The 20,624-nt window shown below is 42.6% G+C and overlaps 1 protein-coding gene across 8 annotated transcripts in view; it reads right to left on the reverse strand.

Moving 5' to 3' along the window:
* Positions 1 to 20,624, reverse strand: part of DOCK4 (dedicator of cytokinesis 4) — a 244,474-nt gene that overhangs the window by 117,716 nt on the left and 106,134 nt on the right. For all 8 annotated transcript variants that reach the window (XM_083463219.1, XM_083463220.1, XM_083463216.1 and 5 more), the window contains exons 9-10: positions 4,181 to 4,262; positions 2,337 to 2,397 (exon numbers count right to left, since the gene is read on the reverse strand). In XM_083463219.1, coding sequence (XP_083319345.1) covers positions 2,337 to 2,397; positions 4,181 to 4,262 — 143 coding nt within the window. The remainder of the gene's footprint in view (positions 1 to 2,336; positions 2,398 to 4,180; positions 4,263 to 20,624) is intronic.

The raw sequence follows: 20,624 nt of genomic DNA on the forward strand, positions 1-20,624 counted from the left end.
GGCACAAATAACAGCAGCTAGAAACACATTAGTGAGTTGGGGTTCCTGCTAGAGTATTTGCACCTGTCGTATTGCATGACACTTGCAAGGTTCAATAACGGAACTCTAATACTGTATCGTTCACCAAAGTCAGACAATTTTTGACATATGTATTGCCCCAGATATAGTATGCTCAACAGCAGAATAGATAAAGATGCATTCAGCATTTCAAAATGGAAGGCATAAAATGCCAAATTGGCTAGAGGTGAGGAGGAGGAGGAGGAGGAGAAAGCAGCCACTGTGGATGATAGGGGAAGATTACTGGAGTTAACTCAATGAAATCCATATGACAGCTTCTTTAAATAAGGAGATTAACCACTCTTCTCTCCTACACTACCTTAACATTGTATTTGGATTAAATCAGATTAGTCTAGAATAATGTTAACCATATGATAAACTGTTCTAAGAAGGAAATAAATGTTTTTATTCATGCACACACCCACATATACAAGATAGACTGGTGTTACCAGAAAAAGGCAATTTCAGGAACCAAGGAAGGCACAATAAGGGTAACAATAGCAGGCCTAGGAGGTATTGAGAGATCCAGACTCCCCATGCCTGTTAATAAGCCTGATTCCATTATTCTCCTCCTCCTCCTCCTTCTCTCTCTCTCTCTCTCTCAGAAGTTCACCAGTGTCAGCTGGTGGCTGCTATTTAAAAATCATCACATACTATGACCCAGTGCTTTTAAAATAAAATAATAATAAAACAAGGTCCAGGTATCAGGCAACAAAAAATATGTCATACTGATAAGTTCAGTCACAGAACTGCCAGCATACACAAAATTATTTCCTACATATGTGTGAGACAAAATACAGTGGTACCTCTGGTTATGAACTTAATTTGTTCCGGAGGTCCATTCTTAACCTGAAACCGTTCTTAACCTGAGGTACCACTTTAGCTAATGGGGCCTCCTGCTGCCACTGCGCCGCCGCCACATGATTTCTGTTCTCATCCTGAGGTAAAGTTCTTAACCAGAGGTACAACTTCCATGTTAGCAGAGTCTGCAACCCGAAGTGTTTGTAACCTGAGGTACCACTGTACAAATGTGCACATTTCCCACACATTACAGTTGGCACATGGTGTAAATGTGCCTTTTTCCGTAAGGAAAATTATCTGTGAAGCGTAGGAAAATTATTTTGTGTGGGCAAAAGACCAAATAAGGCTGGCTGCTTGGTGGCCATTTCCCAAGCAATTTTATGACATCCATTGTTAATTTCGATCAGTGTGTCTTTTCCCTCCTCCTACTTCCAAAACCTAGTCTAGATAAATAATTTATCTTGTGGATCCATCACTTCAGATGGCAAACAGGATATTTTTTTCTTTAGTGTTCTCATGAAAAAAGATCCCTTCACACAGAAAAATGGCATGTCAGAGAGAAGCGTAAATTAGAACCTTCCTCCCAGATATGTATCTTTTTTCCCTGATGATTTTTTGTTTGTTTGTTACATTTATTGTCCTTTTTTTTTTGCTTTTAAAGAGCTTTTAAAACCAAAAGCCACTGTAGAAATATCTAAAATAAATATATCAATTTCTCTCTCTCATCTCAATTTTACCACAAAATGCTTATCTAGTTCATACCTAAAGTAGCTTGGAGATTGCTTCTGGGCTAGCTCACACATAATGCTAACACTGGTTTTTCCAGCTCCAACAAACTGTGGTAAATCTTAACTAGGGTTAGGAGAAACAAACCAACTTCAAATTGTAGTTCATTGTGTTTCACCTAACCACAGTTAGCTGAAATTAGTTGAAACTTAAGCATAGGCTAAGGCTTGTATGCAGTGCTTTTTTTCCTTAAAAAAAATGTTTAGGGGTACTATCATTTTCCTACTCATATTGAACTACTGCCCCTCAATGAGGCCAAACTTAGATTCACAAAATGTTTAGGGGTATGTGTACTCCTGCGTCCCCCCAGAAAAAAGCACTGCTTGTAAGACATATTAAACTAAGGGTGATCTATAAAACGAAAGTGGAAGCTTCTTATCTCTTTACTGTGGCCTCACTGGAGGAGGAGCGGGGAGGAAGGGAGAAGTCATATGCAAAGCTCATTCCAGCTCATTCTTGTAATGCTAAAGAACCATGGCCCTAAACCACAGTTGAGCATTATTACACGAGAAGAACCCTGTCTGAAAGTATTATTAATATTTCAATGTAGGGCATCCCGAGTGCTAAGTGGTGGCCCAGCAGCAGTGACAATAAGGATAACCATCATTGCACAGTGAAAACACGCGGCCTGAAATTATCACATTATCTAACATCTTCTTACGTAAAGGTTTTGGGGAAACAAGTGTACATACCAATCCGTATAATGTGCACAGTGATGTAGATGTCTTTCCTGAGCTCACTGCTTCCCAAGTCCTGTAGAGAATCAGAACAGTCTACAATTATTAAATTTTGTTGTGTTATTACTGTATAAGTTTACTTGTGTCTAGGAAATAAAGAAACAAGGAGGCGATAGCTTCAATGTATTTGATTGACTCACAGAAATGTTTGCTCAGAAATAAGTCCCGTTGTGTCACTGGAACTAGTGTGTGTTTAAGATTGAAACCTAAAAGCATCAATGGCATATACCGTACTTATATCAGAACATTGCTGTACTGTGGCTAGTACCATGCAGGATTATGAAACTAGTGTGTGTCCCATCCATCAGATATGCATGATCATAGAATTGTAGAGTTGGTAGTGACCCCGAGGGTTATCTTGTCCAACCCACAGCAATGCAGAAATTTCAACTAGATCACACATAGCAGGTGGCAATCCGACCTCTGCTTAGAAAAGGAAAGAGAGTGCACCACCTCTTGTGGGAACAGCTCTTGCTATCAGAAAGTTCCTCCTGATGTTTAGCCGGAATCTCCTTTCTTGCAACTTGAATCCATTGGTTTGGGTCCTAGTCTCCGGAGCAGGAGACAATAAGCTTGCTCCATTCTCCATGTCACAGCCCTTTAGGTATTTGAAGATGGCTATTGTATCTCCTCTCTGTCTCCTCTTTTCCAGGCTAAACATACCCAGCTCCCTCATCTGTTCCTCATAAGGTTTGGCGCGGGTGGCACGGTGGGTTAAACCACAGAGCCTAGGACCTGCCAATCAGAAGGTCGATGGTTCAAATCCCCGTGACGGGGCGAGCTCCCGTTGCTCGGTCCCTGCTCCTGCCAACCTAGCAGTTCGAAAGGACGTCAAAGTGCAAGTAGATAAATAGGTACCACTCCAGCGGGAAGGTAAATGGCATTTCCATGCGCTGCTCTGGTTTGCCAGAAGCGGATTAGTCATGTTGGCCACATGACCCGGAAGTGTACGCCAGCTCCCTCGGCCAATAAAGTGAGATGAGCGCCACAACCCCAGAGTCGTTTACAACTGGACCTAATGGTCAGGGGTCCCTTTACCTTTACCTTTACCTATTGTATCTCCTCTCTGTCTCTTCTTTTCCAGGCTAAACATACCCAGCTCCCTCAACCGTTCCTCATAAGGTTTGGCTTTCAGACCCTTGATCACCTTGGTTGTCCTCCTCTGCACACATTCCAACTTGTCAATATACTTCCTAAATTGTGGCACTCAGAACTGGACACAGTATTTCAAGATGGAAAGCACATCGTGAAATATCGAAAGGGCTGTAACTGCCTCAAAGACAAGGAATGCCACTGGTGATGGGGTAAGCGGAAGTCAGTAAAAGACTGCCCGTCAAACCTGAAATGAGTTTCTTCATCTTGCAATCAATATAACCCAGTTCCCTAACCCTCTCTGTTAAATTGGACTGGCTCTCAAGTTCTGCAGAAATCAAATGAGGTTTACTTCTTAAAATGTGGTTTTAAGTCTGCTTCCCAGAAAGGAAGCCCCATTGAACTTGTGCAGCCTTGGGTTGCAAGAGATTTCTTTGATTTGGCAAGGAAGATACAGAAAAAAACCACACATTCAACTTATCAAGGTGGCTGTCATACCTATTTGGCACAGTTGCTGGTACCCAGTGGAAGGATGTTGGACAAAATGAATGGTAAGTCTGCACAGTTATGCCCACTCTTTTGTGCTTTGTAGTGTGCTTTCTATTTCTATAACTGGGCTACCAGCAAGGAGGCAACCCCATTAACGAAGTCTTGATTTATTTATTTTTGCAATTACCAAATGCAGACAAAAATAAACACCCACTCACCACAAAAAGAGAACAATGTCTTTCTGGCTTCTCTGGACATTTTGGCAAACCATTCCGATTCAATTTTAAGAAAAATCTCTCGCTGTAAAAGAAAAGAAGCAATGTAATATAATGGGCAATATTAAAAACAATTTAGACAGGGAAGGAGAAAATACATCTAACACATCTGAGTAAACATGTTTTTGTCACTGTTTCCACAGCACACATTTCCAATATTCATAGTTGATGCTGCAAAGAAGTTAAACCTTCTTGCTGTGTGGCAAAAGAGAGCTTATTTGAAGTGAAAATCTAGAATTCCAGGGAAATGGTGCAATGGTTTCAAGAAATGTTGACTTTAAATTGAAGCCAGATGTGATCTTTAAAGACACTTTAAAGTTCTTTAATTAAATTAGCAAATGGGAAACACATCAGAGCTAATCGTTTCAGAGGTTATGAGCACATATAGGATATTAGATCAATCAGAAGGGCCATAATCACAAAGTTTGTAAGAAAAACATTACTGTTCATCCAAAATAGTGTGTGTGTGTGTGTGAGAGAGAGAGAGGGGGGGGAGAGAGAGAGAGAGAGAGAGAGAGAGAGAGAGAGAGAGGCAGGCATCAAAGTCATTCTAGGGCCAAAACACCTGTGATGTTCTGTGAAATTACATCTTACAAAATGAAGCTGTGGGTGCTACAAATTAAAGAGCAGGGGACTGTCCCCCCAAAAATGGCTACCTGAGGAACATGTGAGGATAGAGATTCCCCCTCCTCACCATTCCATGTACTGGCACAAAAGTTTACTTCAGCATTGGTTAGCATCCTTCTCTGTACCCGACGGCAGCAAGCTAGGTTAGTGGTTGTAGGACAGTTTCTGTGGCACACAGAATTCCCAATCTCCCACAAAGGGGATAGATCAGGGAGCTCTGGAAGAATGGCCAGAGAGACTGCAGCTGCTCACCCCCCAATACGCCAACCTAAGGCAATATATGTCAACGTGAGGCGATTGCTTCACTGCCTCATGGCAGGGCCAAGCTCACACAAGAGTGGTGTGAGGAAGGAGATTTTTAATCATCTCCCCTCATCCTGTTTTCAGCTAAAAAAGCCCCCATCTGCTTCACATCCTGCAAAGAAAAAGTTATGAGGTTCCTTAGGTTTTCCTTGAAGGGGGAAAACAGTTGAGGCAGGGGCACACGCAGACACACACCTACATACAATTTTTAAAGGGGAAAAATGAGTGATGCCCCTTTCCTTTGCTTTAGCTTGAAGCTTGCCCCGGTATACTTTGTAAAACAAAATGAACAGAGACAAACCACACACAAGACTGCACCACATTAGCGTGGCCCAGCAGTTGTTCATCACCTTTGCCATAAACAGCATCAATTTTAAGAAACTGACATCTAATTTTAGCCGCTACCACAGAAAACAAATGTCAGTAGGATCAAATAATTAAGACTGAGAAAAAGCAGGCTCCCCACACAAGGCTTTTCTTTTTCACTTGCTGTACCTTCCAATCATCTTACCATCAAATCCCACCATACATAAGAGATCACTCCGTACATTCCTTTTTAACTATAGCTTTTTCAGCTGTTTCCTTGGCTTCTGCCAAGGCTGAGCGACTGCCACACATATGCTGTCTTCCATGTGCAACGACGAAAATAGCAACCAGAACATCTATGCAAGCACAATAGAAGGACTAATAGTACAAGTATATTTGTGTGTGTGTGTGTGTGTGTGTGTGTGTGTGTGTGTATAAATTCTCCAAGGCTGAACCAACAGCAATTCAGGAAGATCACACTCTCACAGGCTGTGTTCTGCAGGTTTAATTTCACCAGCTCATATTCCAACTAGGAAATTTGCAGGCATCAGGGGTACTTTGGCTGCTGCGATTCACTTTAAAACAAGCTGAAACGGATGAAGCTCAATTCTCTTGTTGCCGAGGGAGCAACTGTCAGCGTCTGGCAGGAAATCAAGCCCCAAGTGCTTGGGTTTCCGAGTTTGTGGAGAGGTGACCATCAGTCTGAAGGGGCCAAGAGGTGAAAAACACTGTCCAGGACAAGCAAGGGTCAACAGCTAAGCAGCAGCCAAAGATCAGAAGCAGGAAGCATAGTCCAGGGCATGCAGGCCAAATTCCTTTAGCAAGAATGTGGGAGGAATAGAAGAACAGGATCTTATATCGGCAGGATCCTCTCACGGGGAAAATGTTGCTCAGCCTGAGGGCCAGGAGTCAGAACTGGTTTCAGGTTCGAGAGGGCAAACAGCGCACGATTCCTCAAAACTATGCTACAACACCAGCATTAAAACGGTAGCTAGATTCAACTCCCTGGTGCTGCTCAGATCACGAGGCCAGGGTGAGGGAAGAATGGAGGGGGGGGCAACAAGGACATTGGCCACCTCTGTTGGAGTACCAGGCCCAAGGGTGCCTGGTAACCATCTTGGGTATAGAGAGGCTGGTCCTTGGGGTCATCTCACTCTGTCAAGTGGCAGGGTTGGCACTGCAGCCAAGCTGGTACCATGGAAGAGCTCAGTCTCCAAAGACTGAAGCAAATCTACAGTCACATGCTGGTGGCCCAGAAGGAAAGGCACTAAATCTTGATTTTTGGTGAGAACAGTATGGTAACTCCGCCCCCTACATAAACGCTCCTCAGGAATTGCAGCAATGCTGCTTCACACAGAAACAATGACAATGTTGGTGTCTGGTGGGCTTCCCTCAGGAAAGCATTCCATAGAGGGCCTGTTCTGTCACTATCTTCTGGGCCTCCTTTGGAGGTGGCACACGGAAATGGGCCTAGTGTCAAAACTAGCACTTTGAAACAGGACTTTGAACAAATAAGATTATGTAAACGTTGCCTTTGAGGAGCCATACATGACAAGCAATTTTTCCATCTAACTCAGGGGTAGGCAACCTAAGGCTCGGGGGCCGGATGTGGCCCAATCACCTTCTAAATCCGGCCTGTGGATAGTCCAGGAATTAGCATGTTTTTACATGAGTAGAATGTGTCCTTTTATTTAAAATGCATCTCTGGGTTATTTGTGGGGCATAGGAATTTGTTCATTTATTTATTTTTCAAAATATAGTCTGGCCCACCACATGGTCTGAGGGACAGCTGAAAAAGGCTGCTGACCCCTGATCTAACTTGTCGCTCTGCAGGTGAGATGCTGGAAAGATAGTGACCAGTACACCATGAGATGCATGCTAGCATTAATCACACTCCTGGATTAAAAGCTGATGGCTAGAAGAACAGCACTTTTTAGGATATTTGCCTGACGTGTTTTCCTTTTTATGTTCATCTGTCCAACTCTGTCACCAAAATCAAGAGCAGTTATTGTGAATGCCTATGATGCGCTCTACTTCGCAATGTGTTTCTATGAATTTATGCGTGTGCGTTGTAAAATTAATTGAATGTTCTCAAATGTAAGCCCTACTCTGATCAGCCACAGTACTAAAAATATCTCAGCTAGCACATTTCTAGACTGTCACCAGTAACCCCCCTCACCTGACAAAACCCAGGCCTCTGCAAGTTGAAGAAATTAAAAACATGCACTTAAATATATATTTAGCTGATTGTCTGCCACCTACTTAGCAAGCTTGCTTTAAAGTGTGTTTAAAAGAAAAAAAACTTGTTGAAAACACTCCTGTAGTAAGTTGCATCTCCCGTCACAAACTTCTAGCTTATTATCACCCGATCCATGTTCATCTCTCTCACCTTCTAGAGCAGGGGTCGAAAAGGTTTATCTTGCCTGGGGCAGATCGGTCCCACGGAGATCCCTTTGTGGGCCGGATTGTGTGCGCGCAAGCCTGCGATTTTTGGCGTCTGCATCTGTGCAGGTGTGTTTTTTGGCATCTGCGCAGATGCAATTTCCGGCACCGCAGAAGCGAGTCAGACCCATGTTCAGACCCATAACCCCCCCCCCCTAAATAAATTCCCACTTTACTCAAATTTTTGGTTTGATTTTTGGCAGAATTTAGGCCACAACTTTATTGATTACAGAAAGTGACTGGTTGCATAGGCTCTGGTTTGACTAGCTCCCTGCACCCTTGCAGGCAGCGCTGACCCAGGGCACCAGCATAGGTCAGCCAAGGGTGAACACCTGGATAAGCGGAAAGCCAGGAATGGGCTAAGTCCACCCAGTGGCGTAGCGCCAAAAGAGGAAGCTCTGGGTCATGTGCGTGGGCATAAATAGGTCCCTCGAACCGTTTGAACTGTGTCCCATTGGCCAGATTATACCCAGATTCGAGGGACCTACCAACCGGGTGTTGTGGCTGACCAATTGTACCCACCCACAACACAGGGTGTTGGTTGTCCAGGTCTCACTGCAATACGTGCCCTCTTTAAAAAAGCGAGCAAGAAAGCAAGCTAGATGGATAGCTCAGCCGGTGAAACATGAGACTTTTAATCTCAGGGGTGTGTGTTCAAGCCCCACTTTGGGCAAAAGATTCCTGCATTGCAGTGCGTTGGACTAAATGAACTTTGTGGTCCTTTCCAGCTCTACTATTTTATGATTCTGTGATTCAAAAACTGTTTCCTTTACTAACCAGATTGGGTGGGATAGGTATGGCATCCCTTACTGGCTTTGGTTTCCTTTAAGTCAGCATTCATAGTTCATGGCCAAAACATGTCAAAGTTAAAGATAAGTTTTAGCAGCAAGACAGCACAGCACTCTTTCCCTCTTTCTTTCTTTCTCTCACTTCACAATCTGTCCTTTTATTCCTCAGCAACAGCAATAACGATGCATCTACTTGGCACCTCCTGTCTAAACAACATGTTTTGATTTTTTTTACCCCTCATTTTATAGAGAAAATCAAAACCAACTGTTAAGCTTGTCCTTCCTAGGCCTAAGGAACCATCAATTTTAGCCAATTTCAGCAAATGTGAGAGCAGTGATGATGGGCTGAAATGGATGACAATGCTGGAAAAAGACAAGTCTTTTTGGGCAAGCTGCTTGGAACGGTTGCTGGATCACAGAAACAGTAGTTATGTGAGAAATTGGCATCTTGGGGGGATGAGAACCTGATGGGGTTAAAGTAAACATCATATGTGTGAAGATGCTAACGATAATGACAATGGCATCTTAGCAACTGTGGAACCATAACATCATCAGAGAAAATAGAATTTTTATTATTTATTTATGGATCGCCTTTTACATTCCTCTCAAGGCGATTTACAAACATATATTAAGGCTATAATTATTTTTTTAAATGCTACTGAAAACAGGCACCAAAAGATAGGTTTAAAAATAGTACCAATGCTGGGGCTAATACATTTTCATTCAGCTGGGAAAGTCTGTCAAAACAAAAATACCTTCAGTTATTTCAACAAAGTATGGATAGGCAGAGGTGCCATCTTCGTCAGAGGATTGACAAGGCCCATATGTGACGCCATGCAATGTCATGCGTGAGAAGCCATGCATGTATTGAGGGGGCTGGGGCTCTAGGAATTGGTGCACCTGTGGATAGGGAGTGCCTTCTGTATCTCAACAGAGAATGCAAGTAATGAAAGGGTTGTAAAGGAGAAAAAATGCTGATTCTGTTCCCAGTTGGAATAAAGGATGTTCATTCAGCGACTCCTTTCATTGCTCTCTTCTGCCTTCTTCTTGCACTCTCACCCAGCTGAGGACAACAATATCTGTGACCTACTGCTCTGGCTTGGCAACCATTTATTCCAAAATTTTAGTGTGTCTTGTTTTTGTCTAGTCACCTGGCTTGAAAGGGCAGACTCCAGCTACAGAGGCTGCATCTCTTGCTTAGGGAAGGGGGAGGTTTGATGCTGGCGTCAAGTTTTAGTTGTGGATATGCATTACTTTTGCTTCTTTCTGAGTGACATGGTGTGTTTATTGTTAGACCTTATTATGAATTACCAGTGGATTGTTTAATTATATGGTATGTTAATTAATATGAGGTATTTTCATTGCTCCATTGTTCATGACTCATATTGCTACATTTTGTTATTGTTGTGAGCCGCCTTGAGTATGGTTTACTATGGAAAGGTGGGATACAAATAAATGAGCCAGATGTGTTAGAAAACGTGCAAATTAGTATATGGTGCAAAACTTAGAAATTACGTTTGATAATTAGGTGGACTGCAGAGAGGCCAAATCTTTGGTTAGGATAGGAGAAAGCAATACTAAACTCCGACTGATTGTTGCTAATCTTGCGCCATTCTTAATCCACATTATTATCTAAGCACTTCATTGCTACAATACATCCCCCCCTTACATTGCTTTTCTTTTTTGCAAAGCTAATTATACTCTGTATGAATATTGTTCTCTGAAAAGCACTGTCTATCAACAATGATTGATTGGCTTCAGTTACAACCTTGAGTCTTTTATCGCTGGTTCTGCCTTGCTCCCTGACCCGCTGGGTTGCTAAAGTGCAAATGTGAACCTTGATTACATCACCAAATTAACACCAATTACAAGACACAGAGGATGAAAAGAATGCTGAGGAGAGAGTTATGGCTGGATAACAGAACAGCTTAAGGGGTTGTGATAAGCCGCAGAAGTAGAATCAGCTCCAGAAATAACATCAGTTAACAGACTTCCATGCCAACTTGCGGCTGCTGAAGGCAGCTCCATACATTACAACTGCCAAGGGAAACACCGACATTTCATCAGTGTTTCCCGCACAGCAAATGTGTAACTACACAACCTTTAGAAGACATCTGAAGGCAGCCCTGTATCAGGAAGTTTTTATTATGCTTTTGTATTTGTTGGAAGCCGCCCAGCATGGCTGGGGCAACACGCTCAGATGGGTGATATATAAATAATAAAATTGTTATTATTCTTGTTGTTGTTGACGATGATGACAACCCTAGCTAGTAGCAGAGGCAAGCTTTCATGCACCCAGAACCTGTTCATGGTTCTAAGGTAGGAAAAGACAACAGAAGTGCACTTGATCATCTTTGTGGCCACAGCCTGTTCAGAGATTCAACCCCCCCAGGTGGGCATGGAGAAAGAGTAAGCATGCATGCTTCTGTTAGCCTTCACCAGTTCTGAGTTGTGTTTTGGTGGGCGTGTCTGTGAGCAAATATGCTTCAGTTTATTCTTAACAACATGCTATGTTTCAAAGATGAGGCATGAAGACAAGGCTACCCAACAGGGGTGCCAACGTGAATAAAATATTGTGGGGACCCAGGAAAGCCCAAGCCCCACATAACTGATCACATGATGCTGTGCACATGCAGCATTTGAAAGGGAATGCTTATCAACTTTGTGGGGGCTCAGCCCCCTCAACTATTTTATTGTGGGGGCCAAAGCCCCCACAGCCCCTAGGAGTTGGCTCCTATGCTACCCAAAGATGTTTTGACCTCTGAACGGAGCCCATGTCAAATTTAGTAAGACCTTTGCTTTGCTTCCAATACCTCTTTTCCCCCTTCTGCTGCTTCCCTTTTTTCATTTAAGGAATTTAATTGACAGCCTCTCTGCCTGAAGGCAGCCGAGGCATGATGCAACATTAAAAACCAACAGTACAATTCGGGGAGGCAATAAAATTACAGAAGCCTAATAAAGCCTAATGTTACAATATAATTTTAAGAATAGCATCAGCAATTCAGAAAATCTATACAGCGACAAAATGCAACAGGAAATGTTTCCACCAGCCAGCACTTCAACAAGTGTGTGTGCATAGTGGAGAGAGGAAATACACAATCCAGTGCAGTAAGCTTCTCATATCAACCCTTTCCTGATCAAATTTCTCACTTGCAAATATGGTTGCTACAAGCAAGCATGATTTCTTTTCCTCTAAACCGCCCACAGCCAGGCTAAGCAAACATAATTCAGAGTAAAAAATACTAAAATACTGCAAGGCATTATTTATAGTTCTCTGTTCACTAGTGCTGCAGTGCTAAGACCTTCATTTCTATTTTGAATGCAGTAAGATCGTAGGAGAAGAAACAGGATGTTCAGTTTCCACAACTGAAAAATGCAGCAGAGAAACAAAATCCTAAATCATGTAAAAATGACCTCTTTCTATTTTATTTTTTAAAGCAGGCCAAAAATAAAGTTTTGGTTACATATAACTGAAATAACAGGAAATTTCACATACAACAGAATTGTTTATACAGGCTAACCTTATGGTTAAGCAGGTAAGTTTCTAAACCTATTTTGTTTGAAAGAAATTATAGTACAATCCTATGCAAGTCTGTTCAGGCATAAAGCCTGTTGAGTTTACAGTAGATTGATCCAAAGTAATCAAGAACAGGACTGCAACCTAAAGAGGTCTTAGTTAACAAATGTGGCACTCACAATACTGACCCTGAAAAAAATTTCAAAAGCAAAGCAAATTGGGTTTTCCCTATAGCTGCCCAAAGTGAATCACCCAATCCTTTCCCAATCAGATATTTGCAGGAAGAACAAATTGTTTCCTTTGCAATAATGTCATCCAGTTTCACTTTAGGCTCCTAAACAAGTGACAGGTGAAATATGGTATACACAGTCCAACTGAGTAGAAGAAAGGTGGTGGTGGGGCAGGGAAGGGAGAAACCCTGAATAAATGAATGCAAGCTGGTCAACAAAAGGATTCCTTATTCCTTCCAGGAGAAAGGCTTAAGAACAAGAGAGAACTGGACAAATTCTACTAACCATGAAGGCTATGTCCTACCTCCACTGTTGGAGGCAATGTCCCTCTAAATACCAGCTGCTGGAAACCACAGGAGGGAAGAGCGGCGTTGCACATAGGTCCTGCTTGCAGGAACCCCGTAGGTATCTGGTCGGCCACTGGGAGAGCAGGATAGGGCTAGATGGACTAGATGGGGCCAGTGGTTCTTGCGTGTCGAGACCCAGCAGCCACCCCCTCGTTGGAAAATAACTCACACAAGGACACAGATATTAGGTTTATGTTATTGGGCAAATTTGGCCACAGCTTTATTGAATTACAGAATGTGAGCGGTATTGGCTTAGGCATTGATTGGACCCGACTATATCTGACTCCTGCCCGCTGTGCAGGAAGTCCGGTAAGGGTAAACCACCGGGAAGGGGAACCCTGTCGTTGCGAACCAACTCGAGCTCCCCCTGGTGTTCCCGTCGGGGTCATGTCATGGCCCTAGCCCCTGACTGGGCTTCGGAGAAGATCAACACCCCCGGATTCCTTTAATAGAATACCCTTAAGCATGGAGGGGCAGGTGATGGCTACACCTCACCTCCCCCACACAAGGTCAAACAACGCCTAACAACCCTAACAAAGTTGTGGCGATTGCTACGAGGTAGGCGAAAACCAGGTGGCCAGTGCCAATTTGCCAAGTGGAAAAATTCCTACCAGGCCCCTCGGACAACCAACCAAAGTCCATAGCAAGGCCAGTGCCTAACTTGCATATAAAGAGGGAGGGCGGGTGATTGAGGAAGCAAGCCAAGAGGAAGTCCTCTGGCTCACTCCTCAGTTTAAACTGTCCTGGCCATGCCACGCCCCCAGCCAGCGGATTGGTTGGCTGGGCTCTGACGTGGCCGGGATCTCCCGGGCAACGGGGGACAAAGTCTCCCACCCCCAGTGGGGAGTGGGTAGCCACGCGGTCCACCGCAACTCCTCCCCACTGGGAAGTGGAGCGGATTTCTTACATTCTTATCTTCATTGCACAGTTAAACGTCCTTATGCTAGTGGAATTGTTTAGAATAATCTCACATTGGTGCATGTATGTGTGTACTGTTGCCTGTATTTTTAAACTCTGTTTCAAAATAAAAGTAAAATCCCACGGAACCAAGAGACCCGTGCAATCCCGTGTCCACGTGTGGTTATGTTGTCTGAGTAACATAGCTCCGTGGGATATTATCACGGAGAAGCATCTTTAAGAAGCTCTAATTCTTCATCTAACCAGGCCTATCATGTTTGACCTCGTTCACTCTTTATAACGAAACCTGCTGTGAGCAGGTTTATGCAATTTATTTTTCAATTTGTAATTAAGCTCCTACAGTCCTGGCAACAATTCAGTAATTATATTCAGACTAACCAGAATGAATAAATCCCATTGCCATTTTTATTCTCCCTTTCTATTACAAATATCCATCCAATGTTCACTTACAAATCCAAGTAGCACATCTAATGTACCTAAGTTTTTAGTACGATGTGCAGTTTGAGTTGCTCAACCACAGAAAGATTACGTTTATGGGTCATGAAGATGGAGCATAGCTTTATAAAAGCTCATAAAATTAACAGTCTGGAGGACAAAGGAGAAAATATTTTCCATCTCAAAGTAGTAGATCTCAGGGTCATCAAATGACATTTGCAATAGGTTCACAACACAGAGAAGAAAACATTTTTTTCATGCACTGCATGACTAACTTCTGTAATTTATTGCTTTGTGACTAAAGAGGAATGTACAGATTGAATGACAATAGAAATATTAATGGATATTAGAATAAATAGGAACAATTTGTATCAGGGAGCAGCACATGATAAAAAGAAGCGATTTTCAGATGCTTGGGTTTTAGTTACCTCCTCATAACCTGTCAGATCTTTCCACAGACCTCTGATTGGCTACTACAGAACACTGACTGATAGACCAGATGGGCCTTTGCTCTTAGCCTACAAGAAAATCTTACTGTATTTTGACCGGTTTTGGTACTGTGCCAATTCATTTGCTTGAAAAGAAGGTAAAGGGGGTGGATTCAGTCCCATAAACCCTAAACCGGTCATGGGCGTGGTCCTTCTAGGCTGGCATGCAGCAGATCCAATAAACCGCAGATCCACCACACAATTCTGAACGCAGAGTTTTGTACCCCTCTTGGTAATAATCAAGCTGAGAGTCTTGGTAATAATCAAGCTGAGAGTCCCATGAGTGGAAGTCAGGGCAGACACTCCAGAGCATATTTTGTGTGGTGCAAAGGGAGGAAAACAAACTGAAGCCCTGTTCAAAAGGGGCATTCACAATGGATATGACCCCAGGGAAAGACATTAGCTTGGAACTGGACTCAGACAAAGTATGACTTATCGTGATGTGAATGTTTCTTTATTAACCACCGTTTAGCATTACCTCCCAATCTGAAGAAGTGTGCATGTACACGAAAGCTCATACCAAGAACTAACTTAGTTGGTCTTTAAGGTGCTACTGGAAGGAATTTTTTGACTCCCAACCCAAAGCTATGGTTAATCTTACCAATGGCTTGTTTTAACATAACTGATAGTTTGAAGGTGTTTCAAATAAACCACAGCAAACTGGGCTTTGACATAACACTAAACCACCAAGAGGGAAAGGGCTCAGGTCACACAATGGCATAATGCAACAAAGAAATACTTCTTCCCAATATGCTTTGGTGCAAAAAAATAAAATAAATCTTTTTACTTTGTAACTGTTACTCGGCACCAAAAAAATGCACTTCTGCTTTGGCTACTGTTTAAATGATTCCTAATGAATGAATTGGGGTGCCAGTGTCTGCTTTGGAGAATATGAAATGAATGAAGCAGAAACCGAAATTCGGAATAGTAAATATCACCAGAGCTTATCAGTGACACTATCTTATATGCCTGCTGGTCCAGGCTCCAACATCTCCATGTTGGTAGGGAATGACAGACTCTCTACATACACAGACTGTTGTCACTTTATGCTGAACACATGGAGGCCAGGAGAGTGAGACCAGTAAATGTTTTGAGGTTGCTGGTAGGCTATGACACAGTTCCCATTCCTATGCATTGTATAGGAGAACATCATGTGATAAAGGGGTTCCATGATGTAAAGGATAAGCATGCCACGCTACTCTTCCTCCCACTAGGGGATTCAAAGTGTCAACCGCAAACAGGAAAGCAGGTGTAGGCTACTTTGCAATTTTCTGGAGCATAAATCAGGCATGAAAAATATGGGTCACTGCTTTGAGCTGTAAGATTTCCCCCTTCTCCATGAATCTCAATTAAGGTCCATATTTCATCTCCTTTGTGAAAGGCATCTTCCCCATGCAACAGAATATTCAAATTTCTGCAAATTCCCTGCAAAAATTCACTATGAGAAAGGTCCACTGCCCGTAGGTCAAAACCAAACGAATGAGCCCTTTTTGTCCAACAAGAGAATCAGAATACAATTTTGTGGTTTGGGGAGAAAAGACAGGAAGTACCAGGAGGTTTTTGACTAAGCAGCTGAGACAAAGAATATCGCATATCCACCTAGCTCCTCTTTCACGCTCTATAAATCATGTCTGCTTACACTACAGATGCTGAGGAGCTGCCAGAAATAGCTTACCTGCAGTTAGTAAAACAAAACAGAAGCTTCCAAACAAGTTTCCCCAATCAGTTTAATTAAGCTCAGCCCTGACATATGCAGCTACGTCTCGGGCAAGAGGGCCTGATGGATGGCACCGAAACATTTTACACAGCAAACATGTTTGCTATGTGTGTATTGCTGCTTTCCTCAGCAAACATGTGAAGTATGAATAACAAACAGATAGCTATCTTTAAGTTGTTTATATGTCTATGGCAGTGTTTCTCAACTGGGGGGGGGTGGATATGGCCCCTTGGGACCCCCCAGCAAGCCGGATTTAGGTTTGATGAGGCCCTAAGCTACTGGTACAGCTGTCCTTTGTCAACAACAAATTGTCACTGTTTTTTTGTGTTGAATATATGCTATATTGTAATTTATGAACCTAATAGGTATCTAACACCATTTGCACACGTTGCCATGCATCCAGTCCATGCAGAATGTAGGCACCCTATATATAGAAATGAGCAAACCAGTGATATTTTAGGGAGCAGGCTAGCAGGCGGGGCCCATTATTTACATCATAGGAGCCTATAGAACACAAAACACTGTTGCTGTATGTAGGTTTTATTTTATTTGTTTTTTATCTTATATTTTGGAAATGTACATCCAGGTTTTTTCCCTTTAAATTTTTTGGGGACCCCCCCAAGAGAGCGAGGCCCTAAGCTATAGCTTGTTTGGCTTATACGTAAATCTGGCACTGCCCCCCAGGATATTCCAAGGGGGCCACAGGTGAAATTATATAAGTTATATAATTATAAATAAAACATGTTCTGTTTACAAACAAAATAGCTACCTTTCCGCTGGTAGGACAGAGGAGGAAGGAAATAAGGTTGGAAGGAGGCCATGGTCAGAAAAAGGTTGAGAAACACTGGTCTATGGGAACCCTGATTGAGCAAGATTTCATGTGCACAGATGATTAAAGATGTATTTGTGCTTGTTCATCATGCACACTTTAGATCACAGATTCCGAAACTTAATTGGCCTACCACCCCTTTTTCAGGAGAGAGAAAAAAATTACTCAGCACTCAGTCCGCACTGTTCCTTTTTTAAAAAAAATAAAATGATATTTATTGAGAATTTAAAATTACAGAGAAAAAAAAGAGAAAGAAAAGAAAGGAAAAAAAGAAATTAAACAATACAAGTCAATAAAAAGAAAAAAGAGAACAAAACACACAATACATTAAAACCAAAAACAAAAGCAAACAAAAAATTAAAAACAAATCCAATATTCCCAAATCTTTATCTTTCGTTATCTTGTTTCATCGACCTTCTCACACCTCCCTTTTTTGTATTCTAGTTATTAATTATCTCAGCAAATCCTTTCCATCTTTCACTATGTTCTGTCATTAAACTGTCTTAATTTATTTTAACCTTATCTTACCATAAAAAGCCCTAAAAATTAAAACTTATTTGTACATAACACCTTATAGCATTTCTACTAAAGCCAAATAGTTTCATTCCAACATTTTTTCTAACACTCATTAATTTTACAATATTTCTCTAAATGAATTTTTAAACTTTCTTCCAATCTTCATCCACCGTCTCTTCTTCCTGGTCTCGGGTTCTGTCAGTCCTTTCTATCCATTCCATTTAGACCATCAACCTGGTGATCTTCTATCCGAGGCTCTTAACTCTTTCCCATGTCCCTTCTGCAGATCTTCTTCATATTTATACCTGCACTTTACTTTGTCTTCTGCTGATCTTGTTCTTAATTTCCTTCCTTTATCGCTGAGCAATAGATCTCGGGGAGACTCCAACCTAACAATGTCTTTATCCCTTCTCGACAGGTCAGCCCATTCTCCATAGTCAGCACTAAAATCCAAAAGGTATTTCAAGGCATGTTTCAAAGTCCCTCCAAAGTTAAAGGCCCCCACAACTCCAGACTCCCCCTGGCGCAAAACCAGATCCCAGAAGCCAGAACAGCCCTGCATAGGGGGATCTATCCAATTTCCCATCTCCAATCCAAACGAGACTCCATCTCTCCAAATCTGACTTTCTCCAGGTTCGGTCATCAAAAACAACAGCTTATGTTCCTGCAAAGCCGCAGCTCTCTCCACTTGTATTGCTTGAGGTTCAACAGCAACCTCCTCCTTTGTCTTCTGCACAACTTGCCCTGTCAAAGCAGATTCCTGGGTCGGTTCCTGAGTGGTTTCTATATAGGTATTCACTGTTTCTCCAAAATTATTAACTGCAACAGTCATCAAATCCATCCTCTCATGTAGCTGTTCCAATAAAGCGCATGTCTTGCAAAAAGCAATCACTAAGGCTTCTTCTGGGCACATTCTTGTTCAAGGTCAATGTCTGGTTTTCACGATCTTTAATCTCTACAGCTGGAGAATTCCTCAGATTGACTCCAACAGTTTCAAAAGCTCCCTCTAGGGGAAACAATTTCTATTTGTATCCGTCCTTTTAAAAGCAGATCCAGCAGATCGACTTTGTGATCGGCGAGCCCTAGGCTGTGTGGTTTAACCCACCGCGCCACCCGCGTCCCAGAGGCCTAACTATACATTATGCTAATTGTGTGACTCACTGCCATGTCAGGGATTTGAAAAACAAAACAAAAAATTCCTAGGCACGGGCCAATCAGCAAGACTGCAGCATATTGCACATTACATTCTCTGTATTTTACTTCATTTCTGTAAATCACTTCAGGGCTTACACTGCTTGTGGGAAGCAATTAATAAATTTAATAAACTAAACTTCAGAGCTAAGGCTGAGAAAATGCCACCTTCGAAATCAATTGCTGTTTCTTTTCCACTGCGGCACAGAGTGCCATTTCCCCAGCAACACATTCTGTGAGACTGAGCTTGCTGCTCAAGAAACTACTTGCCTTTCTTTCCCCCCTAAATATGTTTTTCTAAGCATATTTACTGCTCTAAACCTATTTACCGCTCATGCTGAATGCATGTGTGAGTATCTCACCAAAGGTTTGCCTACAGAAGTTCACAAAACATTACCTACCAAGCGGAGTAGAAAAGCATGCAAGGAAGGGTGGTGGCATTTTCCAGCCAAGACACACTTTTACCTCACACCATGTGCCACTTTTGCTGGGGAACTGCTTCCTTGAAGGAATAGTACCCTGCCCAGACCTCTGAGCCCTCAGGCAATTGAGCTTGGGCCTACTGAAACAACGTTAAGCAGCCTGTGGGAATTCCCTGTTCCTCCCTCTATTCAAAGCAGTGCTGAACAAACTGAATGCCTCTTGTGCAGATAGGTTATTTTACTGTAGACCCTGGACTTAATGCTCTAATGGAGATCTTACTTCCGCTGTGAGACAAACTTTTAGCATTTCTCTTTCTCTCCCTGCCCTCCACAATTTCATGCTTTTACATTCCTGCTATGTTAGAGTAAAACAACAACAACAAAAGCACACAGTATGCCAACCCTAATGAAAAAAACACTTTGAGCATATGCAACTTTAAACTCACATCAATTATAGCATCATCATGGACACAGGAGGAAAACAGGTTTGCTTCTGCTGTCCTGACTATAAACATGTTTAGGAATAAGCACCATTTCGTTATTCCAAAACTGTAAGGTAAAAGGTAAAGGACCTCTGACCATTAGGTCCAGTCGTGACCGACTCTGGGGTTGCGGCACTCATCTCGCTTTATTGGCCGAGGGAGCCAGCGTACAGCTTCCAGGTCATGTGGCCAGCATGACTAAGCCGCTTCTGGCAAACCAGAGCAGCACACGGAAATGCTGTTTACCTTCCCGCCGGAGCGGTACCCTATTTATCTACCTATTTATCTACTTGCACTTGACATGCTTTCGAACTGCTAGGTTGGCAGGAGCAGGGACCAAGCAACGGGAGCTCACCCCGTCGCAGGGATTCGAACTGCCGACCTTCTGATCAGCAAGTCCTAGGCTCTGTGGTTTACCCACAGCGCCGCCTGCGTCCCTCTAAACTGTAAGGTACTTTAAAGTAAATAATACTAAAATGGGCATCTGTAGCCAGGCACACATCAGGCCAGTCCTCCTCCAACTATAAAACATATTTAAAAATAAGAATGGTTGCTATGGTAACCAGCAGATCCATGTCACCCAGATGACCTCACCTGCCATTCCCTGAGTGGTCAGTGGGGATGGGGGCCAGACTGTGAGGCTCTGGGCTTCAGCCCCAAGTTACAAGAAAGAAGATTCCGACTAAACTTCAGGAAAAACTTTCTGACAGTAAGAGCTGTTTGACAGTCCTCGTAACTGCCTCATTGGAGCAAGACCTACTAGGAAGAGCTGTCAGGATTACTAGGCCTGCACTGTTTTAGCTTCTTTGAATAAAGAGTTACCTTCACT

Source organism: Podarcis liolepis, assembly GCF_965112155.1.
Source record: "Podarcis liolepis genome assembly, chromosome: 10".
Lineage (NCBI taxonomy): Eukaryota > Metazoa > Chordata > Lepidosauria > Squamata > Lacertidae > Podarcis > Podarcis liolepis.